This window comes from Oppia nitens, unplaced genomic scaffold (assembly GCF_028296485.1).
Source record: "Oppia nitens isolate AA-2021 unplaced genomic scaffold, nextdenovo-longstitch-racon4-pilon3 scaffold10_pilon_pilon_pilon, whole genome shotgun sequence".
NCBI lineage: Eukaryota > Metazoa > Arthropoda > Arachnida > Sarcoptiformes > Oppiidae > Oppia > Oppia nitens.
Genome location: NW_026533189.1, coordinates 147,158 through 173,240, shown reverse-complemented (window position 1 = coordinate 173,240; position 26,083 = coordinate 147,158). Strand labels below are relative to the sequence as shown.

The following is a 26,083-nucleotide window of genomic DNA, read 5'->3' as shown; positions in this document are numbered from 1 at the left end:
TAATAATAAATATATAGTTTACAAAAAAAATAACTTCGGTTTTAAAATGTTTTATTAATAAATATATAATAATTAAATATTAAATAGATATATAATATAGGTATATAATAAATATATTAAATAAATATATAATAATTAATAAAAACTAAGGTTGACAGTAGCACAAAGTTTGTATAAACCAAAGCGTATTGTATAGTTTAATACAATAGATTAATTTATACAAATAAGATAAATAAATAAATAAGATACAAAATTTATAAGATATTTTCTAATAAATTATAAAGTATTTATTTATAATACTAATGGTAAAACATTTTTTCAACTCTAATAAACACTAACATATGATTTGAGTACAATTTATATTATCCAGGGTGTTAGTGACCAGGGTTTTAAGTAAATAAATGCCTGCCCTGGCAATGCCCAAATAGATGCCATAAATGCCTGGCATTTTGGGCATCTATTTTATTTGCCTGCCACATTAAATTGCTAAAAAGCAACTGTATTTATAAAAATAATGTAATTTACTTGTTTTTAGCGTGTTAATTAAATTTACAATTAATATACTTATTTCCAATGATATTACCTTTTAATTAAAGGTATACAAAACAAATATATCAATATAGATAAAACAATGTTTTATAAATAAATAAATAATATAAAATCATAGTAATAGGTGTCATCACCTGAAAATAGATGCCCAGGGTATGGCAGAGGCATGGAAGGCATTTGGCAAAATTGGCAAAATTGGCAAAATTGGTAAAATTGGYAAAATTGGCAAAATTGGYAAAATTGGYAAAATTGGCAAAATTGGCAAAATTGGCAAAATTGGCAAAATTGGCAAAATTGGCAAAATTGGCAAAATTGGTAAAATTGGTAAAATTGGCAAAATTGGYAAAATTGGYAAAATTGGCAAAATTGGCAAAATTGGCAAAATTGGCAAAATTGGCAAAATTGGCAAAATTGGCATCTATTGTTTATGTCAACCACATTTAAAACCCTGATTGTGACTATTAGTGACACAAAAATAACAACGAATTGAAACAATTGCTTGTTTAGAGTGATTCCAAAAGACAATGCATTAAATATTTATCAAATAGTTTGCGAACATATTATGTATTATTTTCAAACAACGGGTAAAACTTTTTTAAATGTTACAAAAACTACAAAAAATATTCGATAAAACTTATTATAATAAATACTATAATAATATCAAATATATTTAAGAAATATAARCACTTTAGAAATTGTTAATAAATTTATTTAATATCAAGTTTAAACAATTTAAATAATTTTATTATATATAAAATATAATTTTAAATCAAAAGCACATCATTTTCAATATCATTAATCTTTTGTCTATTTGTCTCAATTGACTGATAAGTTATTAATTGATTGTTTTTAAAATTATTTAGTTCACAATTATAATCAATTATATTTCTTATAATATCTCTAAGTTCTGGTATATTATATCCATTTTTAGAGCAAACGCCTATTATTTTATCAAAATGTATAAATTTATTTGATTTCATATCATTAATCAAATTTTTACTATTATTTTCTTTAAAATCTTTAAGTTGATCAACAAATATCTCATAGTTTTCTATACATTTTTTATTATCAATTTTAGACACAACAAGAATTGCAGGTTTATTGAGAAGAGTGTCGTCGAATAGTTCTAATTCTCGATTCAATAATAAGTATGTATCTAATGGTGTCCTTTGAGGCCATTCGGGTCTAAATGTGAATCCATTGATATCGATAACAAAGACAAGTAGTTTTGTCCTTACAATGTGTTTCAAGAACTTATGTCCCAAACCGATGTTGATGTGCGCGCCCTCCACCAGACCGGGTAAGTCTGCAACACTTATTTGTCTCATATCATCAAATTGCATGACTCCTATGTTTGGGTTGATTGTAGTGAATGGATAGTTAGCTATCTTTGGTGAAGCTCTTGATATTGCTTTCAATAATGAAGACTTTCCAGCATTTGGAAAGCCTACAAATCCACAGTCAGCTATTAGTTTCAAGTCTAATGTGATGATCTGTTTTTGTCCCTTAAGACCACAAAAATTATTCTTCACATTACCTCCCGGTCCACCTAAAGCTACCAACACTTTATCGCCCACTTTATCCAATTCACCCAATTTTCTTCCCATTTCATTAATAATAGTCACACCGACCGGTGCTTTGATCACACAATCGGCACCGTCTTTGCCAATGACTCTATAGTGAGCACTATTTTCTCCCGACTGTCCCTTAAATTGTTTGATTTTTTCGTTGATTTTTTTAAGTTTAATGCCATCGACTGCTTCCACAAAGACATTACCGCCTTTACCGCCTATTCCGCCAAATTTAGGTAATCCGTGACCACCGGGACCTCCGGTGACTTTTATTCGTAAACTGTCCACAAAATGTTTAAAACGATCCTAAAAACCATTCAAATCGTCTTAATATATACCAGTCGTTGACAAACAATTGATAAACAATTGTCAAAAACAAACAAACCTTAACAAAGACACGAATTGGTGGTACAGTTGAGTCATAACATCTGATGGACTGTCCATTCAAATGACGACCAATTGGTAACAAACATTTGAATGTAGTGTTTGTTATGACTGACATTGTTTGCGGTGATAATCAACTAAAAGACTATACAAAAGTCAAACAAATCAATCACTAATCATATGATTATTGTCGTCATCTTTACCACACATTTGATCCACATGTGTRTCAATATTATAGCCATCAATGACGTCAATACTATGACCATTGGGTTCAACAAAATATATGTTGTGTTTAATGTTTTGTCCAAACATTAGAGTCTCTCATTAATTGACGTTATTTAGCACTAAAATCATATGTTATTTACTGTCACTTAATAAGTAAACAAACAGTGAATTTAAAGTGCATTTTAATGGCAGTTATAATTGAAAGCAATTATTGAATGCAATAAACAAATGTTTGAAGTAATTATTGTTTGTATTGATTAATATGTCTTATCATTGGATCAATTGATTATCAATACTTGAACGATGAAATGAGTTCACAAAAGAGCTCAGGGATGAGTTGGTGGCCAAAGAGGGTCTTCAATTGGTCATCAAGTGATAGCACAAAAAGTGTAACAAATGAATCAATTGATGTCATCAATGATAGCACTTCTTGTGTGTCAACCGAGTCTTCAAACAATGATATTGTGGGCAATAATAACAATAAATACATCAATTTATTGGTCAAACGGATCCGCAAACGATTTAAGATGTCTGGAGAGGAGGAGAGAATAGGTTGGATGTCAGACATGAACTCCAAAGAGTGTTATGAATGCGGCGATAAGTTTACGACAATTAGACGCCGACATCACTGCCGGATCTGCGGTCAGATATTTTGTACCAAATGTTGTGATCAAGAAATTGATTCCAAATTTCTTGGATTGAATTCACGCGGATCTGTCCGTTCGTGTAATTACTGTCACAAAATAGTTAACCAATATATTAGTGACCGAAACGCAGACACAACCGCTGCCGTCGCCAGAGATTCAGAGTTTAATCATTTTCGAGAAATAATTTTTTCCCAAAATTTAATTCATAATTCAGGACCCGATCAAAGTGATCATTCAAGAAATGTCGACGATATGACTGCTGCTATATCTATGAGTCCGCACTCTTTATCTGCATTTCCTCGCAAGAGTTCAATCGGTTTCCGAGAAGAAGATTATACTAAACCAAAAGCAAGAATACTTAGTATCGATAAGGAAGCCATCAATAAAATTGGTTCCTCGTCTTCCCCTTTGCATAGTTTGTCATCATTTGGTAGTTATAAGACTCCCATTAAAATTTGTAACAACGAATTAGATGATGACTTGACACCATTAAAGAGCGAAGAGGCTTCTCATGAACCACTTTGGGTTAAAGAGATAAACGATGAACAAGACATTCAATGTTTTGAGAGACTAGACTTGTCTTTAGATTCACTGAAAAGCAATAATTCTTTTGAAAGTGATGTTCGTTTACGACAAAAGACACCGTCAATCTCACCAAAGAGATCGACATCCACTTATGACATTGAATTAGACATACATAAGGATAGGGTTTGTATTTCTAGAGCCACCATATCTAGTGATGATGTCGACAAGCCATCAATTGAGAAGAATATACAGACGACACCAAATGATGGACTTAGTGTTGATTTTGAAGTAACTACTTCTTCATCTAATTGGGAATCACTTAAAGAAGGGACAGAAGAAAAATTTGTTTACGACTCACTCAACGCCTCATACAATCATTTGTATAATAAATTGTTGACTCAATTTCTTGAAGAGGAGGAATTATCCTTAAGTTGGTTAAATGTAATTCAGAAGTTGTCAAATAAAGTTTCATCAGTTGTTCGACCAAACAGTCGTAGTGATGTCGAGGAAATGGATATAAGAAATTATCTAAAAATTAAGACAATTGCAAACGGCATGAAAAGTGATTGTAATATTATAAATGGTGTTGTCTTCACTAAAAATATTGCCAACAGAAAGATGAGACAAACGATAATTCATCCGAAGATTTTGTTGCTTTCGTGTCCTATTGTTTACCAGAGAAATGAAAAAAAGATGACATATTTGGATTCAATTTTATTACAAGAGAACGAATACATACAGAATTTGATTTCAAAGATTGTGTCCTACGGTCCGGATGTCATTGTTGTCGAAAAAACTGTGGCCAGAATTGCAAAAGATATGCTTCTTGATTATGGTATTACACTTGTCTCTAATGTTAAGCCAATTATCATTGAAAGACTATCGCGATTTACCGGCGCTGTTACTGTGTCTTCACTTGACGCACAAATAGGTGTTCCACAGCTAGGATTTTGTCAGAAATTTTATTTACAAACTTTTAATCAAAAAACATTAATGTTTTTTGACGGCTGTCCTCAGTATTTAGGTTTAACTGTTCTGTTGAAAGGTGGTCCTCTTGAGGAACTTAAGAAAATTAAATCTATTTTATCATTTATGATATTTTGTGAATATAACTGGCAACTCGAAAGATCATTTCTGATGGATGAGTATTGTTATCCTTCTCAAGAGTCAATCGATACTAAAGATATCGCAAATTATAATACAAGTAATAGCACTAAAAAAGATATTCTGCTTAAAGAAGACAGAAGTATTACCACATCTATTGTTAGTGATAATTCAGATCCATTGAGATCAATGGCATCTGAAATCTCAACAGACATTTTGTCACCAATTAATGTAAATGTTGAGGAAATTAAAGAAAATTCAAATGAAGATAACTTTTTTGAATTAACAACAATATTAAGTCATTATTTAACAAAATTACAATTAAGTTGTTCACCATTTATAACAATATCGTTGCCTTATTTATTGACAAATGTATCCAACAATTTAATACACAGAAAATATTTTGATTTAAACATAATTTGGTCGAAAAAATTTGAGAAAAATTTATCCAAAGATAGCGAACTATTGAAAGTAGAAAAATCATTAAATGTGAGAAACCCGTCACCCATTGAATCAATTTCTATTAGAAAACATCCACTTTTGGTTAGAAATATAAAACTTCCTATAAATTCACACGAAGTTAAGTCATTGATCGCTGATTTTCGAGCTAATGGTCCATTCATTGAGAATTATATTGAAGAATMCAAACCTAAACCAAACTTTAGTGAAACTGAGATAATAAATGACAAAAAAATCATACGAATCGATGCACTGAATCCTAAATCTCATCAGAAATTATCGGTTCTGTTCTCCAGTTTTTCTTATGCATCAACTAATGCACCCAATTATTGTGTTAAACCATGGATTATAAATATGGAGTTCTATGGTTCCAATGACATACCTTTAGGTGGTTTTCTTGAGAGATACTGTTTTCGACCCACATATACCTGTCCTAGCAATACCTGTTCCACACCAATGATTGAACACATGCGACGATTTGTTCACTCAAATGGTTGTATATTAATAGTGTTGAGACAATTGCAGCAAAAGGTAGAGGCGGCACAAGACTCGATCATTACGTGGTCGTGGTGTCAGAAATGCAAAACAGGCACTCCTTACTCAACTCTGTCACCTGATTCGTGGTCACTATCTTTTGCTAAATATCTGGAATTGAAGTTTTCTTTATCAAACTATAGGCGTAGAGCTACCCAAAGTTCAGTACAATGTCTGGAGCACTCACTACATGTCGATCACTTCCAGTTTTTTGCTTACAAACAAATTGTGGCCAGTTTTAAGTATATGCCCGTCCATATTCATGAAATTATATTACCGCCAAATCATATTGCTATCTATTGCGACACATTTAGCAAATCTGATTTTATTGAAGATTTAAAGCAAAATGCAATTAAAGGTTATGAAATATATTCATTAATACTCGAAAAATTGTGTTCAATTAAAGATGAGACTATTGGCACAAAATATGAAACAAATGTTAATGAATTTATGCAAATTCAGTCAAAAGAGAGAGCAATTTTTAGGAAAACCATTGAAGAAATTCAAGTGACACTAACTTCTTGTAATAATGAAAGCTTACAAATGAAATCTATTTGTTATCTCAATGACTCGTTAATACAATTAAAGAAAATGATTGCAGAATCTGTTTATATATGGAATCTTAAAATACAAGACTTCGTGACAAACAAGAAGAAAGACGAGAAAATTATTAAAGAAAAACCAAATACTAGTTCAATACAACCGAAAGCATCTCCCGTTCAAAATGTGTCTAATGATGAAGCGTACACTCCTTCTATAGACTTATTAATTGAGGATCAAATTATTTCATCAAAAACTATTGCAGCTCTTAACTCAAGTTTTGATGTCATCAATAAAGCCGATAATAATTCAGAAATATTAAAGACTTGTATTGAAGAACAAGAAAATGAATGTAAGGAAACTCTCGAAGCCTTGAATAATATAAAACTTGACGAATCCTACGATGAATTTGCTGAAAGACTTGACATTAGCAGAGAAAAGACCAAACTTTCGGTTTCAAGTTATACCTATGAAGTAGACGTTGGTATAAATGATTGTATTGAAAACGGTGTCAATTTTGAGGCCAATAGTGATAATTATGCCGTTTATAATTTACATGAATCCAGTGATGAATACAAGAAACAGGATGACAATCAGTCTTTGAGGTCATCGACTGAAATTAAATCCATAACAAGCCTTACATCAAGTGTTAGACCAGACGGTCCACAGTTTGGTGTCAAACGCATATTTAAAGAGTTTCTTTCAAATGCTAATAATTTAGTGATTAATAATCCGTTTTCTTTGAGTGAACACTATATTTTGCCCAATCATAGAGATAGCATTAAAATAGTTGTCAAAGACGATGATCCCGGATCTATCATTGCTTACACTTTAACCAGTGCTGAATATGAAAGACAACTGTCAGATATTATGAAGCAAACGGTGAGTCCGGCTTTTAAGAAAAAATTGACGACATCTGCTGAAACAGATCTTAACAGTGATCCAAATAGTAATAAGGGATCAAATAACATAACGACACAGCATTTAGATATTCAATTCAGCGAATCAAACGCCAAATTTTATTGTTGTGTTTATTTTGCCGAACAATTTCGTAAATTTAGAGCCCATATATTGGATTCAAATAATGACGAAGAACTTTATATCCGATCTTTGAGTAGTTGTGTGCCGTGGAAGGCAAGAGGTGGCAAATCGGGATCAACTTTCTGTAAGACAGTCAACGATAGATTTATTTTAAAAGAGATGTCCAAATTAGAGTTGCAGTCATTTTTAAATATTGCAAATTATTATTTTGAATATTGTTCCCGAGCTATATTTGAATGCAGGCCATCATTATTGGCCCGAATTGTTGGTGTTTATCGGACCAGTTATAAGAATACGGCCACAAATAATGCCTCAAAGTTATACCTATTAGTTATGGAGAACTTGTTTTATAAGTGTAATATTACACAAAAGTTTGATCTCAAGGGCTCAATGAGGAACCGTTTGGTGGACACGAATTTGCCGAATCTGAAGGCCGACCAAATCGTTTTGTTGGACGAGAATCTGATGCAAATGACATGCGATTGTCCACTCTATGTTCACTCACATTCAAAAGCTATACTTAGGACAGCCATTGATAACGATTCGACATTTTTATCGTCACATTCTGTGATGGATTACTCATTATTGGTTGGTATTGAAGATCAAAGAAATCAATTTGTCGTTGGAATCATTGATTACATCCGACCGTTCACTTGGGATAAGAAGATTGAATCAGTTGTGAAGTTAGTGGGCAGTCAGGGAAAGCTCCCGACTATAGTTCAACCAGACTTATATCGAATCAGATTCTGTGAAGCAATGGATCAGTACTTCCTCTGTGTTCCCGACAAATGGTATTCAATTGTTGACTATAATGTCAACAAAATGTGAATTATTTCTAATTTAATGCAATGTTACAAATTTTAGCATTATATACTGTTTATATGATTTATCTAATTAATTAAATATTTTTGCTATAACTGTAGTTATAATAAATAAATGTTTTATTTTGCATTAATTTATATTAATTTCAATTTAAAAACTTATTAATTTTTAATTTTAAATATGTGTTTGTATTAAATTATATTTATTTGTGGACATTGAATATATATATAGAAGTGGTAAACAATGTTTTTATTTAATTTTAAGGTAATGTCTTCTTTTGAAAATAAGTTTAAAAGTTAAATATAAAACAATTTTATTCAAACAATAGATTTACGATATTACTGATGTCGTTATTAATCAAACGATTTGACAGTAATAAAACATTTATTTGTTTGCACTAAATACCAACCTTTTGTTTATTAAACCTGCGATTAATATAAATATAAATATTAAGGTATTTAGTTCACTACAACCCTATAAATTAAATTCTATAATAATCAACATTTTATTTACTSTATATTAATCTACAGTATTATTTTTATGAAAATTAGCATTATTATTTTTTTGTTAAAACATCTTGAAATGTTAAAAGAAATGAAAAAATTAATTTTAATTTTGTTTGTTTGCTATAATTATTTAGTGGTTTCTAGTATAGAGTATAAAAATAACTCTTATGTGACAAACAATATCATTAATAATTTAACGGATGTTGACTTTCCTTTATATAAATTATCACTATTTTGGACAATCAATTGGCCATATATTTTGCAAAACAATAGACAATTTATGTGCTACTGTCCTGGATAATTAATAATTAAATTATTTTTCTATTTAAATATTAAACTATGTAACATCTATGATATGACAAAAATCAATTTAATAATAAAAATATAAATAGTAATAAAATCTATATTATGTAATACAGTATTCAATTACAGGTAAAATATAAATTTATTATTTTTATTGAATATAAACATAATCTTGTAATCAATATTTTTTTTTTGTATATTTACTTGCATTTGTAGAAAATTATTTTATACTATTAAAGTCCTACAGCTTTGTCTCATTGTCTTAATAATAATATTACCGTTAAGTGAATATGTCTAGACTCTAGAGTATAGACAACAGGGTTTAATATAATATTAATAATATTATAGAAATTGTCGTAAATGAATCATTAATGAGTGTAATATTATTGAATAATTTTATACTATTTATAAATTTTAAGAATACTTCAAATTAATTGGTAATTAATTAGTAAAGACAAAGTGAGACAAAACAATATATTAATTACATTACCGTAACTTAAATTAAAAATATTCACTTTTGATGCAAATGAAATATAATAAAGGGTAAATGTTTCAAAATATAATTTTATGATTATATATTGTTAAATATTATTTGATGATTACCGGTAGTATGAAATATACGATAAATTTAATAAAATTCAATTTACAATAATAACCAAAAATTATTTTTTGTACTTTTTATGAGATGACGACTCATGTCTGTCATATCTATCACTTCTATCTCTACTTTTATCTCTCACTTTATCTTTAGATCGTTCTTTGCTGTGATATCTTTCTCTCTCCTCACGCGTCGATAAAGTGTTTGATTTGCTGTTAGTTTTGTGTTTCTTATGTCTGGAAGACGAGTCATCAGAAGATTCATCACTTTTATGGGATCTCTTTTTCGATGAATGTCTGTTGTATTTCTCGTMATTATGTTTTTGTGAACTTTTCTTAGTATGACTTTTGTGTTTTTTATGTTTGCATTTTGAGTCCTCATTGGAGGCAACGCTTAATTTGTTTAACTTTTTCAATAATTTCTTTTTTTGTTTGTAAGAAAGTGTCTTAAGAAAAGTGGTTTCCGGATCTTCTTCTTGTGAAACCATCATTACTTGATTGGCATTATTGGGATCAAAATGTTGTCCAACGATATTCTTTTTAAGTGCCAGTCCATCCTCTTGCATGGCGCGCATCAACTCATCCGGAGCCACCTTATCTATTGTTATCAAATGATAAAATTAATTTTTATTTAAAAAATTTGAATTAAATGTCGACTAACTGGAACCGTCCATTAGAGAGCTTCCTTGATTATAGAGAGGACACTCTCGATCAGTGTTTAGATGACCCCATTTGTGACATTTAATGCACCGAACATTTCTCACTTGAATACCAAATGGTTGGTCACGAATATCCATATTGTTTTTGGCAAAACTATTCAAACAAATTAGTAATACATATATAATATGTTAACTCAATAATCACAACAAGTGGTCGACGGGTTATACCTTTCTCGGGGAGCGTTTCTCTGCCACTCAAACTTGAACTCTGGTTCGTCATCTTCTCGTTGTCTTTCCTTTTGTGCGCCTTTGGGCGCCTCATACATGAAATTCAATGACAACTTGTCTTTACTCTCAGTGCTCACTAAAAGTCTGACAAAGAATACAACAAAATAAGAGTTAATTGAATCAACAAATAGTCAATTGATTTCAAATGTTATTAAAGATATACCTATTGTTATATAAGTCCTGTTCCTTCTCGTATTGAGCTCTCATTTCGTCTTCTTTTTTCTTGTTGTCCGCATCTCTTTGTTCAGCCATCCATACCTGTGCCACAAGATATCACAAGATATCATAATAAACATATCAATCAATACAATGATTGATAACAATTAATGTAATAATACTAACCCTTTTGATGTTGTCTCTCGAAGCCGGATGGAAGGGCTTCTTACACATGAAATTGTTGTATCCCTTTCCCATTGTTTAATCACTTAATCATTGATCACTCAACTGATCCAATATTGTTGTTATTGTCGTTAATGTGATGTTGTCTTTACAGTAATCCTATTGACAATCAGTCATAAACAACGTTACTATAAATAAGGGTTAAAAGCAATTGTAGTCAAGTAATGGTTAGTCGATTAGTGATTGGTTTGAAATGATTGGTCACACCTATGGGTGTCTCCCATAGCGTATGGATGCCATACACACTGTATTATTAATAATACATACAGTAGTGTATAGACTGCTATACTCTGCCATAATATGCTGTATTAAAACATTATTAATACTAGTGTTTAGTTACCTATTGATTGAAACTGTGTTTTTAATGACATATTTTTGTTAATTAAATACAATTGTAATCTCTTATAGACGTCAACATTGAATAACAAATGTGTCTTCAGATGGTTGACCACMAGTGATGACAATGAATACAATAACAGAGCGGTTGGGTATCGGAGATGAGATACGAGAACTCAAGTTAGGACCCACTCTGACATCAAAAGATACCAACAATTCATTCCATACCATCAGATGTAAGTCATTGATATTATCACCCAAACTGTTCCCAAATATTTTCATTTATGTTACAATACTTTATGTTTGACTTTACATTATAAACATTGATATTAAATACACAGTCATATCATATCATTATAGCCATGACTTTGATTTAAAGCATTACTTATTATTTTCTGATAAAATGAAAGTTAAATAGTTTTCTCTTATTTTTGTTATCATTAAAAAATAGATTTAATTGTAATAATAATAATAATAATAATTTTATGTTTTAATATAAAGTACTATATTTGTAAATAATAGATACATATATAATATACAATGTGTTAATAAAATGGTTTTTAAATTTTTCTTTTGAAATCACTTTTACCTTTAAAATGTTTTAACTATTTTTAAAGTTGTTTTAAATACCTGACTAAACTATTATTTAGTTTATTATATGTACGGTATATAATCGTATATAATATGATTTTATAGTGTAATCATAACATATGTCCCACTTTTTTAAAGTTTTGAAAATTATTTTTGAACTCATAATTTAATATTCAATCTTAAAATCGTGTAATAAAAATATAGCCTTAAAATATGGGTCATAACAATAAAATAACATTTATGAATAACTATAGTCAATGGTTAGCCCAATATATTTTTAAGTGAGAGATCAACACAATTATTATTAAATACTTTTAAGTTTTGATTTCACTGAGATTTTTGTTTGAGAAAAAATAATAAGTGAATTAAAAATATTTCTACTTTCTTTATATTTGAKGTTTTTTTATATTATTAAAAAACACTTAAACAATATAATACAATATGTGTTATATGTAATAAATATAAAAGTAGTTTATTTATAAATAGTAATATATTTATTAAAAATAAGTAAACATTTCCGATATGTCTGATCATTATATTATAATTGCTTGAGGCTATAAATATTGATAAAAGACTAACTTTTTATTAAATATTAAAATTGTAGGTTTTGTTTATACAATAAATACTGTATATTATTCATAAATTAACTATTGACAAATTACAAATTAAATATTGATTATAATATAATTTATATATATACTTTTAAGTTTATAAAAAACAATTTAATTAAAATATTATTTTAAATATTTATATAATAAGATTTATAAAAAGCTAAAAATGTCACACATTTTAATGACTGTTAATTATTTAGAGCTTTTTATTAATGACTTTATAACTATTGTTAGTTTCAAAACTATTGGTGTGAAAATATTTTAACGAAAGGATATTTAAGTTATATTTAGTTTTCTTATAGGATATAAGTTATAACAAAACTTGTTTTTTATTAAATTATTTAAAATTGTGATAATATGACAAATAATTGTTAAATCATTAATTTATATTTAATAAAATTGTATTAAAGTAAATGAGTTGACACTATTGAAAAGTAAATGTTTTTAATTTAATTATCAATTTATTAGTTATATTATAATTATTTATTAATCATCTATACTTGTTAAAAAGTGTCACATAATCACTATAAATAAAAGTATTTTTAATTTTTATGGATAAAACTATGGTTAATCGTTATTAGTTTTTGTGTTAAAGTTATTGTACTTTAATACTGTATATACAGTGTATAATGATTCAAACAATTTAATTGTATATGAGATATATGAAAGAGTTAGTTAATCAATATTATATTAATCATTAATAATGATATTATAGATGACTTTAAACCGGCATCAGTTGATAGAGAAAAGGCTGCTGTCCTGGAAGTGGAGGCCAATAATAAGGTGACAGTGATGGCACCCAACACTGAGGGTTCGGGCACTTCAGAAACGGTATTTAAAGGATCCCGAAAATCGCACCAAAAGGAGTGCGTTCTGATCATTGACCACAAGACAGGAGAAATAACACTCGAAAAGTTGAATCAAAATATAATCGTTAAGAGGACACGACAACAGAACCCGAGTAAAACACATAAACCTTTAATTGGACGGCCAAACACACCGATAGACAACAAGAAATTAGTGCCACATTTGTCTCAACAAAAGCCAAACTCTCCTCTGACTGCAAATAATCGCCAAAATTCGCCAAATAATTCAAACGTCAAACAAAAAGCGTCTCCAAATAAGGCCAACTCTAATGGACATTCATTGAATCATTCAAAAAACAAGAGTCCGCCAGTGAATCGGCCTATCAGTCCTTCAATGCCGACCCTATCATCTTTGACGAAGGCATCCACAACTGCTTCAAATTCCAGTACTAATTTTGCTCATAATGTGAACTCCAAGCGTGATATTAATAATGAATTGGGTTTGTCTGACTCTTCAAGTGATTCCAGTGATGCTGAATCTTCCTCTAGTTCTAGTAATAGTAGTAGTGATTCAAGTAGTGATGAAGAAGTGATCAACAAACCAAACAGTGCTAAAAAACATATAACTAATGCAAACTTGTCTTTGAACCACAATAACAATAATTCAAATAAACCTAAAGCCAGCATAAAGTCAGACCAATCTTCCAGTGAGTACGAGTCCGATGAAGATATTAACACAAAACAGGTGTCCAATACATCCAAACACAGTGCAAGTAATGGCAATACATCTGTTTTGCCATCGATGCCTAAATTTAGTCAATTAAGTATGTTTTGTATTGTTTTATCACTTATACTGTATAAAGTAATTTAATATAATTATAATAATGATAAACTTTCATTTGATTGATACGAAATGAACTTAAAAGTCAATCATATGTGCAAAACATGTCAACTCCTTGTTTTAAACAACTCTTAAATTTTGTTTGTCTTATATTTTAGGTGAAGATCTTCGGTTGAGTGAATCTGGAAGTGATAGCGATTGATGTCTAAAACAAACCTAATTATCATTGAGCATAAAAAAGTTAATTTTGATTTAATGTATTTCCTATTTGTATTGTATTATAATTATAAAATGAGATTTACTTTGAAGAATGTGTTTTTTATTAAATATTTGAATCAAACGTTTATTGATATTTTGAAACGATTTTTTTAAATGATAATATTTGTTAAAATATTTTCTTTAATTTATAATAACTTATTAAATATTACGTGCATTAAAAAAATTGATTGTCTTATCTATTATTTCTAGTGATGAAGATTTCACAAAATTTTTCATTGCTTAATGACATAAATAAGTAAATATAATTGAAAACAATCGATAATCTGTATCTCCTGGTAATAGTTCGTCCACTTTATAATTAAAGATATTTTGCGAGCAATGAAGTGGAAAACTAAGGCATTGTTTTGATTAAAAAGACAATTTAAGTGAAATTAAAGTAAACTATTATTTATTGTTCATTAATTTTTTTTTTTATTATTACCAGTAAGAGTTGTACTGGTTTTCAATCACAATAAAATCTTTTATCCAATAATTTAATGAAATAAAGTGGAATCTAATGTATTGTTTATAATAGAAAATATTTTTTATATCAAATGATTTTATATCTAAGTCATGTGTTTAAATATAATTGTTTTTATAGTACCGGTATATATATTTTTATTATTTCGTATTGATATTTAGAGATAATTTAAATATATTTTTGACACGAAATTATTATTGATATATTATATTTAGTATAATTTTATGATATTATTAATATTATGCAATATTTATTATACTAAAATAAATTGCATTAAATTTGAAGTATGTTTTTAAAGGAGTTATTATTTAAAATGACTTACAATCTGATAGTGAATGTCAAAATTGTGTGCAATTGAACTAATAATGTGAACCTAATCTATGGTCATCTAAAGAAATGTTTTAATACTAAACTATATATTTAATAATTTCTATTACTCAATATATTGTAATAATTATAAATTACAAAATTTAAAATCAGTGACTTATTTAGCCAACACAACAGTCACACAGACTGCTTGAAAATATACTTAAATTTATTATTATTGCAATAACTTCTAACAAAATACATGAATAGCATATTAATGTCTAACTTATGAAAACTTCAATGCTTTAGATTCTTATAAGATATGCATTTAAAAACCGGACATTTATTTCGTAATATTTTCTATAATTAGATAATAAATGCAATTAAAAAACCTTTTGTTAAGTCAACAAAACACTTAGAAATTGAGTTAAATTGGTTTTAAATAGGATTTTTGATCTTAAATTATAATAATAATAATTCAAATAACAATTGTATAGAGAATATATAGTATTTTTCATAATATTTGTATTACTAAAGCTATAATAATGGTATAAACGGATAATTATTTGATAATACTGTTAACAAATAAAACTTGAAGTAAAACTACTTTATTGTGATTAAAAATTGTAATTTTCAATGGGTATATTATATTAGTAATATTAGTATTAGTATAACCATTACAATAAAGGCAATATATTTAAGAAAATTTGTTTTTAAAACCAACAAAACTTAATAAATTTATATAATATTACTACTGTACTTATATTATTAAATAACTGACCATGGATCTATTTGCATATATATACATACTGTACAATTGGCACTCATAATGATGTCCACATCATATAATTTCAATGTTTATTATATATATAATAATAATTAATTAATTATATCAATGATATATAAATTGCTTTACTATTTGTTAACTTTTCCAAAGTATATAAAATGTCAAATATTGTAACAAAACTTCAGAGAAATATTAGTCAAAGTATTGAATAAATAAAAAAACTTTTGATAATTGTTTTGAAACATTAGTTGAAAGCTATGATCTGATTGGTTGAGTGTTTTCATAACTGACACGTGGTTTGAATGTATGACTCGTTTGGTTTGTTGTCACTTATGATGTACTCATCATAACATCGGATATGACTTGAAGTGGTTTGTCATCGGATCCAACCATACATTAACTATCAACTCATTAATCAAATGTCATTATTGTTGGTATTAATGCATATTTATAACAATTAATTGCTTTTATATTGAATGACATGACCTGACAATTAAGATATTAATCCATCAATTGATTCATTCGGTGATAATTGAGATAAAATGGTTATCAAACAGAATAATGATTCTTCACTTAATGGAAGACTGCGGAAGATTAGTGAAGAAAGAGATGACAACATATTTGATGATGAATTGAGTCAAACGATACTCAATWATCATAAAAATGATAGAAACAAGTGTTTGACTGAAGAAAAGATTATGAATGAAACAACAGATGTGTCCGACAATTCAGATGACAAACCACTGACTCTTAACATTGAAATCAATTTCATTGCTTGGCTTCTGTTTGTCATTGCATTTGTTTTTCGTTTCTATCGATTGTCTGAACCATCAAGTGTTGTGTATGTCTTAAACATTATTAGTTAGTCTTAAAAATTGTGGTTTTAATTGATTATCATTTGATGTATCATTAGATTCGATGAATTACATTACGGAAAGTTTGTCTCTCTTTATCTGAGAGGTGTCTTCTTTTTTGACTCTCAACCACCGCTCGGCAAACAATTGATTGCTTTAAGTGCTTATATTACCGGTTATAAAGGCAATCATGTGTTTAACAATATCGGCGAAAGTAAGACAATTGGGTTAAGATATATGACATCAACACACCGTTGCTCTAAAAAAATATTACTGTAGTCTTAAAATGTTATATTAATMATATTTTATATAACTAATACATAATCAATTGTAATACATAATAAAAAACGGTGGGTTGATGTCATATACCTTAACCGACAATTGGTTATCATTAATAATAATTATGGATTTATCATTACCGGTTATAATTGATAAATATTTTTTTAGATTATAGCCCTGAAGTACCATTAAAAGCATTACGATTTGTTCCCGTATTGTTTGGTTCGTTGACTGTTCCTACTGTTTATCACCTAATAGTTGAAATTGGTTTATCTCACAAAACGGCCGCATTGGCCGCACTTTTTATTATATTAGGTCAGTTTCGGTTGTGTTAAGTATTAAAAGTTAATGTTTTTTTAATTATATATTTTATAGACAATTCATTACTAACACAATCACGATTTATTTTAATGGAATCAATTCTCATATTTTTATCATTGTTTGGCATTTTATTGTTTGTAATTTCTTCAAAAAAGCCCACATTTTCATTGCAATGGTTTTTGTTGTCTATTATTTCATCACTATTTATAACATTTGGTATTTGTGTGAAATATATCGGAATATTCTCATTAATTTTAGTACATTTTATTATTTTTTACAATTATTGGTCAAAAATTGCCGACCGAACTATTAAAACGGTAATTTAATATTCTTAATACTCATTTGTATTGAATAATTAAAATTATTTTTTAATAACTTTCTCATTACAGTTGCACTTATGGCTTGAATTTGTGTTTCAATTATTCAATTTTATTGTGTTTCCCATATTTGTCTATTTAATTGTGTTTTACATCCATTTGTCTATTCTCACTAATGCCGGCCCTCACGATAACATAATGACCAGTGCTTTCCAGGCCAGTCTTGAGGTATTGTTATTTAAATTTTTATATATAACWCAAATTTATTTAACTTATAATATTAAGGGTGGGTTGGCATCAATAACTAAAGGTCAACCTTTAGAGATAGCTCACGGCTCACAAATAACTTTAAGGCATACACACGGAAGGGCGTGTTGGATGCACTCACATCAAGCACTGTATCCGATCCGATATCCAGATAAAAGAGGTAGTTCTCATCAACAACAGGTCACTTGTTATTCATTCAAAGATGTCAACAATTGGTGGATTGTTAAGAGACCACAAATGTAAAACATTATTAGAATTTTTACTAATTTTCCATTTTTTGAAATTAAAGCAATAATTTAATTATCGATATTATAATAATGTATTAATTATTTAGCAATGATTTAGTTACCTCTGAGCCAATTGATCGTATAAAAGATGGTGATATTATACAACTGATTCATGGAATGAGTGGGCGCGCACTCAATAGTCATGATGTGGCGGCACCAATGTCTCCACAAAATCAAGAGGTTACGTGTTATATAGATTACAATATATCAATGGCGGCACAAAACTTATGGAAAGTTAAGCTTCTGAATAGTGATGAAACAAATGGATTTTGGCATACAATTAGCTCAAGAGTTCAACTCATTCACATCAATACAACACAAGCACTAAAAGTTTGATCTAATATTTATGTGACAACTTTGCTATATATAATCATAATTTGTTATCTAAAACTTAWAGTTTAGTGGCAAACAATTACCTGATTGGGGTTATAATCAGCACGAGATTGTCACCGATAAGAATCATAATCAAGAAGACACCAATTGGAATGTCGAAGAACACAGATATACTAAGAATTCGGATGCAAAAGAAAGGGAACGTGAGATGGGTTTGGCTGAGTTCGTACCATTAAAACCAACACAAATGTCATTTATAGACAAAATGATTGAATTGCAATACAAGATGCTTGTCGTCAACCAGGAGAACGTCCAAAACCATATCTATAGCTGTGATTCACCAATAGATTGGGTGACACTATCTAAAGGAATTGCTTATTGGATTGACACCAAAAGCAATGTATGATTTCAATTACCGGTAATTAATGTTTCAAACAATCATTTAAATAGTTTATTTGTATTTTAGGGACAAATACATTTGATTGGTAACATTACTTTATGGTATTCGGCAAACATATCAATCGTTATTTATTTGATATTATATGTGATTTATTTATTACGAAGAAAGCGTCACTTTTTCGATATATCTAATCGTAAGATTATTTTATTTTACTTGTAATTGTTTTTRATATAATTAAAGTAAATGTTATATTTAGGTGAATGGCAGCAATTTATAAGAATCGGACAGTTTTTCTTAATCGGTTATTTCGCTTATTTAATACCCTATTTCTTATCTGAAAGAACACTGTTTTTGCACCATTATTTGCCGGCTCTGGTCTTCAAAATAATGTTAATGTCAGCTATGATTGAACACTTAAATTACTTAATACCAACAAAATTCATGAATCTATTACTTATACTATTAATATCATCAATGGTTTATACATTTTATCAGTTTTTGCCACTGAGTTATGGATCGGCAAAATTGARTGCTAATGATATTCTCGCTCTTAAGTGGCGGCCTTCGTGGCAGCTAATTGTTCACAAACCTTAGCATACATTTATAACTAAGTGCCATAATTTTATATATTTATTTAATATTTATTTTATACGGATTTTATTTATTGTTAATTCATTTCAATTTAATCATTAATTTTTATAAAAAAAATTTACACTAATTTATATTTTAATAAAGGACTTAATGATACAAAAGTGTCAAAAATTACAAATATATTTTCAATTAAAATATCAGAAAATTTAGAATTATTGGTCAGTTAATGTATAAAAGCAATGGATTGAAACACTTTTTGTAAAAATAATTTTTAATTTATTATAAAATACTATACTATTATTATTTATACTTAAATACACACACATATAAATAGTATATATTTTTATAAACAACATAACAATTACTGTAAAAAACTTACCGTAAAAGCATTTCTTAATGAAAATAGATATTTATATAATTAGAGGAACTTTGAGATGATCTTCACAAACACTTTTCGCTTGTTTTATATGTTCGCTGTGTTTAATACACGTCTCGTATAATTTGAGCTAAAAATTAAAAACATTGTTTATAAAAAAAATTATACAAATTTCTATACATTTTGCCAGAGAATAGTATTGTATGGCATCAATGAAATTGCTATTTGAAACAATTTATGAGCTGACAAGTGGTCCCTTCTTTCAATAGCCAATCCAATAACACTTACGGTAAATAATATCAATGTTTTATTGAATTAAATAAAATAAATTTAAGATATGATAATAATATTTCCTTACATTTTCCAAAAGTCCAAACATTTGATACGAATTTTTTTGTCAAATATAAGATAATTAACTAAAAGCCAAATTCTTTCTTTTTGATTGATTTCAAGTGAAAAACAAATGGCTGTTAACATTATATTTATGTTTTCGGGAATCAGTTTTGCGAACTGAATCAATGCCTTTGATTTTTCATTTGGTGGTAATTTTTGACATAAAAATCTTATTACTTGTGACTGAAATAATGAGTCTTTGATTGTAAGACAACAATGTCTAACACTTTCAAATAAGTCAATAAATTGTTTTTCATTTGTTATGTGTTTCATCGAATACTCTAAATAACTGTATTTATAAAAAATGTTAGAAAAATATTAACAAAACAATTAAATATAATAATTTAAATCAATTACTTTGACCACAAAAGTTGCACATCTTTAGCATTGATTCCATCGGATGAACAAAGAGCTAATGCCGTTTGAAATGCTAAGTCTATATCTCTTTCACAACAACAGTCCAATTCCAGTAATAATCTAAATTACCGGTAATTATAAATTACAATAAAAAAATCATAATTAAAATAATATCAATAACTGATATTTCTATCGTATAAACAAAACATACATATAAGACAACCAAAGAATAGGAGAATTGGATTCTTTAGATTTTCTGCAATTAATTAACTCAAAGTTGTGTTCATTTTCATGACTTTCTAAAAGAAGTGCTTCAAAGGCTGGTTTCATGATATTTACATTTATAATACAATTCATATAAAAATGTGATGCAATTATAAGCAATTGATTTTTAGCATCAGATATGAATCCCATACTTGTATAGTGTTTGGCGGCATTCAAATGGATTCTAATGTCTTTATTGGGTTGACTAAGACTTTCATCAAAATTCAACACTGAATTCATATCATTATCTTTAAATGTGAACCTTTTGTTTATCATTAGAGGCCATTCAATAACATTAACTTTAAGAGAGTCGAGCAAATCGTTAAAAAATTTGTCATCATTTTCATAGACTGAGTAAAGTTGGGCTAAATTCACGTGAATGGCTAAACTGTTTTTATTATTGAGATGACACTGTTGTGTGGCTCTAATCAAGTGACACTTCATATCATTCAAATTAAACCTATCTTTTAATGAAATCCAATCAAAAATAAATGCATTTTTATTGATTAACTGAGGAAAACCTTGTTTTGTTAGTTCAAAGCAATGGTTTGGTAAATGTTTGTAAATCATTAGATATGTATAGCATAGCCACGCAAATACTCGGTCACAATCAATCAATTCATTGCTTAAATTTTCTAAATTTTCGTTATCATTATTATCTAAAGCTTTACTAAACTCTTTTAGTGAATCTTTAATTTTATTTTGTTGTAAATTGAGATGAATTTTATAAAGAAATGTCTCTAATATTTGATGGGAACGGATGTCTAAGTCACTGATTCCTAACATTGATTTGTTTATCAGTTTATAAAGCAATTCATTGGAAGCGTTCAACTTATCGGTATAACTGACAAATAAAGACAAAACGCATTTCCAGACCCTATAGTGAGGACAGTATTCAACAGCTTTCCTACAAATGTTATTTAAATTCAGTTTCAAGTCTTCACCCTTTCTTACGGTTCGATTCGAGTAAATATAGAGATAGTGTTCATAGAGTTCGGGTTCGCTTTTGTTGTGCTCTAAAGCTCGCGATAACACATTGAGTGCCCGATCTATTGAGTCGTCGTTGTTATATTCACAACATCTGCTGATGTGATAATACGCCAATTTGATCCATAATTGAATATTATTTGGATCAGCAGCTAATGTTGTCTCCAATTGTGCACTTATAGGCACTCCTTCGGGAGCAAAAAATCTATTCTTAATATAAATGTCCGGATCAGCTGATAGTTTTAGTTCCGATATTTTGCTTYGATTTATAACCAGAGATTTGTCTTTTATATTAAATCTATACATGAGATCATCAAAGGGAACATTCATTTTTGGTGTATTAAACATTTTAGGTATTCGTCGCGTTAGCAAACAAACCACCGGATCTTCATTTGATTTCTTTTTCAATAAACGTTTTCGGATTAAATCTGCTATTCTTCTACAATGAGTCTCTAAGGAATCATTTGGTTTGGCTTTTAATAGTTTTTGTGAGAACTGATCCAATTTTCTTCTAATTCCTTCATATATTCCACTATTCATTTTTTGTGTGGATTCAGTCTTAACTCCAGCCACTTCTGGATCATACAAAAGTAAGTCAACAATTTTATTCGATGGACTTAATATTATTTTACTAATATGTTGTCCAAAACATTTGTCATCATTACAGGTGCCTAACAAATCTATTATAAAATATAACAACAATTAAATTTAATTATAATATAAATTATAGTTTTAAAAATTAAATACAAAATACTGACCAAATGTACAAATCTCTTGAATTGGATTCAAGTCATTAGTCCAGTGATCTGAACTGATATTATTTAATGGATTTTCAGTTAGTCTGTATGAATGTAAATGTGAGAGTACACTATCATTTAGATTACAATTATTATTTTTGTCATTCAATTTAGTCGATAGATTCAAACCAATATCAGGAATCGTAATATTGGTATTCAGATTATAATCAATTGTAAACATATTTTCAAGAAAACAATCCAACGATATTAGTGAATCAATTGATATGTCTTTCATTATATGTTTTGCTAAAGAGTCTAAATTAGATGTTTGAGGTTTGATAGATAAAGGAGATGCGGGTCGTATAAGATTTGCTTTCTTCAGATCTAATAATTTTGAATAAAATTCAAGATTTTGTACTAATTCTCGATGCAATCGTTTCTTATGTTTAGCCATCTCTTCTTTTGACAAATTCTTCTCTGCAATCGATTCTTTTTTCTCTTTATTAACAACACTATTAGCACTCATTTCTTTTACAGATAAATGTTTTGGTAATTTATATGACTTTCCTTTTAATTTTGTACCAATTCTTAAGCATTCTTTTTGATGGTTAGAAATGCTTACATTTTCTTGTTCGACATCTTTTTCAGAATTTTTCAATTTTTCATTAAACTTACGGAACTCTGAAGCCGTTTCGGTGACAATTCGTTGAGCGGCTATATATGCCTCATGAAGTTTGCGCGCCTGGATCTGTGCCTTTCGTAATAAATTTCTCTTTAATGTAACTCTACTTTTAAGTAAATCACGTTTCGATAACTTCTCTTCTAATCTCTTTTTTGCTGATTTCCAAAGATTTTCATTTTCTTTAAGCTTTTTATCACTAATTAAGTTCTGTTCTCTTCTCAAAATTTCCGCTTTTAATTCATCTAATTCTCTTCGTTTTGTTTCCGACATAATCTGTAGTGATTGTGGATTCGCTGTAGAGTTAGTCTCTGATTTTAGTCGAGCCTGTCTTAAGAATGAGTCGAGTCCTTTGGGAACATTATCCACAATTTCGTTCATCTCTGGTTCTTCATCTGTAGAATCGTCACCAAAATATATAATAAACTTCGGTATTGGCTTAGGAAACAATTGATCAGTTTTGGTGATAATTTCAGTTTCTAAATTAGATGACAATTGTACTTCAACTGCAATGAATGGTTCTTTAATTGTCTCATTTGTTTCAGTAATTATAACACAATTTTCATCAATCGATTTCAAAGTAATCTCTTCATCTATGCCTTCATTAATCATTTTATTTTCTTTTACATTAACCTGAACTTCATTTTTAGCTTTCGATCTAAACAACGATTGAAGCAATTGTTGTCTTAGTCTAAGTTCTTCACTTTCTTGTTCTTCAATTTCGCGCTTCTTTTTCGATTCCAACGCAAGTCTTCTGAGTTCTAGTTCTTCTTCTTCTTCTTCGTTCTGATCGTCAGATTTATTATCATTTTCTTTGCGTTCGCCACTCATTTCATAGACATCGTCGCCACTCTTAACAAACTTATCAATATTTTCTTGTTCTTCTCTGTCAATTAGCGTCACAATTGTTTCTTCATTTTTTTCTTCGTAATCCAATTCCTTTAGTTGTTGTTGTATTCTCTTATATTCTTCTAGTAATTCCTCATATGAAGTATCGTTTATATTTTCTTTAGATTTTTGTTTGCAATCATCAATAAATTCAGTAATTACTTGTCGTTTAGCCAATCGATTCAATTTTTTTCTACTTTTGTGGCCAACATTTCTACAAATTTTATGAATATTACGCTTTCGATTGTGAGATATCGACAAATCTTCAGTTTTTGTATGAATAGAAAACTTGACCTTTGAATCCCTAAGTGGTGTCACTCCTCTTCTGACGGGTTTTTTAATACTTTGTGAAAATTTACTCTTTTTTGGACTAATAATACCTTTAAGAAGACGTTCAAGTCTTTTGTTTTGTTCATCACTTTTAGTGTTTTCTTTTTTCTTGTAATAAACATTTGAATCAGATTTTAACGACTTGTCATTTATTTTATTATTATTGACTCCATTATCTATATTATGCATTATTGGTGAAAGTGGAATTAATTTAGTAATATCTTCTTCGGGATCATATGGTGACAGATCCCTATCAATTAATTGGTCAGACATTTCTACTTCTTCGATCTCATTACATGTTTCAATAACAATAGTTTTACTATTCAATGAATTCATAAATTGATTGTATTTATTGTCAAACGAGTCTTCACTCTTTTGATTATCTGCTGCAATGGTTTGAATTTGTATGTTATTTGAGTCGCATATAAAAGGTATGGCTATAGTTGAATGATGGCTCTCATGAGGTATAACTGATTGTATATCATTAAGTGAACAGTCTTCAGCTGAATAATTACCGGTAATAGTTGGCACTGGACTGTGACTAGTATTTATAGCGTGTTGTGGATAATTAAGACGTGTGACCAGTGATGGTCTAATTGGTTGAAACAATGGTTCATTTGATGGACTGAATTTCGATAACATTACAGGGGATGGAAGTAATGGTATTCGCGATCTATTTCTATACGGTCTTTGATTTGCAAAATGTTGATAACTGGAAGACATTGGCTGTCGATAAGCAAATGAGTCAAACCTGTTGTCTTTAAATCTGGGCATCGGATCAACATATGGTGGCCGAGAACAGGCGTCAATTGGATTATATTTCGGTTCATTTGTGACCAGAAATTGTTGATTTGGTTCAATGTTTGGACTGAAATCTTGTTGAAATGACGGGTTGTGTCCAATGAGTCTTTCATCGCAATCATTATAATTTCGGTCAAACCTAAGGTCAGTATCATTCTTACCAAACAATGGATCTCTTATTTGATCCAAATTAGGTCTCACTTTCGGTACAATTGGCCGTTGATTGTTATCAATTGCATTATTTGGTGTAACATTTTCATGATATCTGTCTTCATGACCGCCATTATCATCGATCTCTCCTTCCTCTAAGTCATTCATATCTTCACATAAATGTCTTAATGTATGAATGCATTGAAACAACGCTTTACTCTAATTTTCAATCAATTAATTAAAACAAACATTTAGTTAATCATTGCATCACTACTTCAACATTAATGACAACAAATTGTATT

General features: G+C 28.9%; 6 protein-coding genes across 6 annotated transcripts; 3 read left to right on the top strand and 3 right to left on the bottom strand.

The window, feature by feature from the left end:
- Positions 1 to 1,415: 1,415 nt before the first annotated feature.
- On the bottom strand, positions 1,416 to 2,764 carry LOC128960610 (GTP-binding protein 10-like; the record flags this gene model as incomplete). The annotated part of the gene is made up of 3 exons (XM_054307092.1): positions 2,708 to 2,764; positions 2,506 to 2,649; positions 1,416 to 2,426 (listed from the first exon to the last, which is right to left on the bottom strand). Coding segments are annotated over exons 2-3 (1,128 nt in total), but the record flags the coding sequence as incomplete, so codon positions are not given.
- Positions 2,765 to 2,895: 131 nt separating this feature from the next.
- LOC128965832 (1-phosphatidylinositol 3-phosphate 5-kinase-like) lies at positions 2,896 to 8,418 on the top strand. Its single transcript, XM_054312613.1, has one exon. The coding sequence runs from the start codon at positions 3,038 to 3,040 to the stop codon at positions 8,405 to 8,407; it is 5,370 nt and encodes a 1,789-aa protein (XP_054168588.1). The 5' UTR covers positions 2,896 to 3,037; the 3' UTR covers positions 8,408 to 8,418.
- A 1,395-nt stretch (positions 8,419 to 9,813) lies between these two features.
- LOC128966474 (corepressor interacting with RBPJ 1-like) lies at positions 9,814 to 11,304 on the bottom strand. Its single transcript, XM_054313359.1, has 5 exons — positions 11,097 to 11,304; positions 10,918 to 11,012; positions 10,695 to 10,838; positions 10,469 to 10,620; positions 9,814 to 10,405 (listed from the first exon to the last, which is right to left on the bottom strand). The coding sequence occupies exons 1-5, from the start codon at positions 11,166 to 11,168 to the stop codon at positions 9,873 to 9,875; spliced, it is 996 nt and encodes a 331-aa protein (XP_054169334.1). The 5' UTR covers positions 11,169 to 11,304; the 3' UTR covers positions 9,814 to 9,872.
- Positions 11,305 to 11,414: 110 nt separating this feature from the next.
- Positions 11,415 to 14,624, top strand: LOC128966195 (ell-associated factor Eaf-like). Its single transcript, XM_054313065.1, has 3 exons — positions 11,415 to 11,725; positions 13,407 to 14,321; positions 14,497 to 14,624. Exons 1-3 carry the CDS (start codon positions 11,611 to 11,613, stop codon positions 14,538 to 14,540), a joined length of 1,074 nt encoding a protein of 357 aa, XP_054169040.1. The 5' UTR covers positions 11,415 to 11,610; the 3' UTR covers positions 14,541 to 14,624.
- A 1,798-nt stretch (positions 14,625 to 16,422) lies between these two features.
- Positions 16,423 to 19,878, top strand: LOC128966213 (protein O-mannosyltransferase 1-like). The gene is made up of 11 exons (XM_054313056.1): positions 16,423 to 16,604; positions 16,669 to 17,011; positions 17,084 to 17,238; positions 17,472 to 17,618; positions 17,679 to 17,941; positions 18,014 to 18,169; positions 18,227 to 18,447; positions 18,543 to 18,825; positions 18,893 to 19,228; positions 19,295 to 19,421; positions 19,485 to 19,878. The coding sequence occupies exons 2-11, from the start codon at positions 16,713 to 16,715 to the stop codon at positions 19,820 to 19,822; spliced, it is 2,325 nt and encodes a 774-aa protein (XP_054169031.1). The 5' UTR covers positions 16,423 to 16,604; positions 16,669 to 16,712; the 3' UTR covers positions 19,823 to 19,878.
- A 263-nt stretch (positions 19,879 to 20,141) lies between these two features.
- Positions 20,142 to 26,072, bottom strand: LOC128953347 (zinc finger C3H1 domain-containing protein-like). The gene is made up of 6 exons (XM_054298866.1): positions 22,955 to 26,072; positions 21,157 to 22,876; positions 20,946 to 21,065; positions 20,554 to 20,877; positions 20,376 to 20,478; positions 20,142 to 20,325 (listed from the first exon to the last, which is right to left on the bottom strand). Exons 1-6 carry the CDS (start codon positions 25,947 to 25,949, stop codon positions 20,230 to 20,232), a joined length of 5,358 nt encoding a protein of 1,785 aa, XP_054154841.1. The 5' UTR covers positions 25,950 to 26,072; the 3' UTR covers positions 20,142 to 20,229.
- Between the last annotated feature and the right edge of the window lie 11 nt (positions 26,073 to 26,083).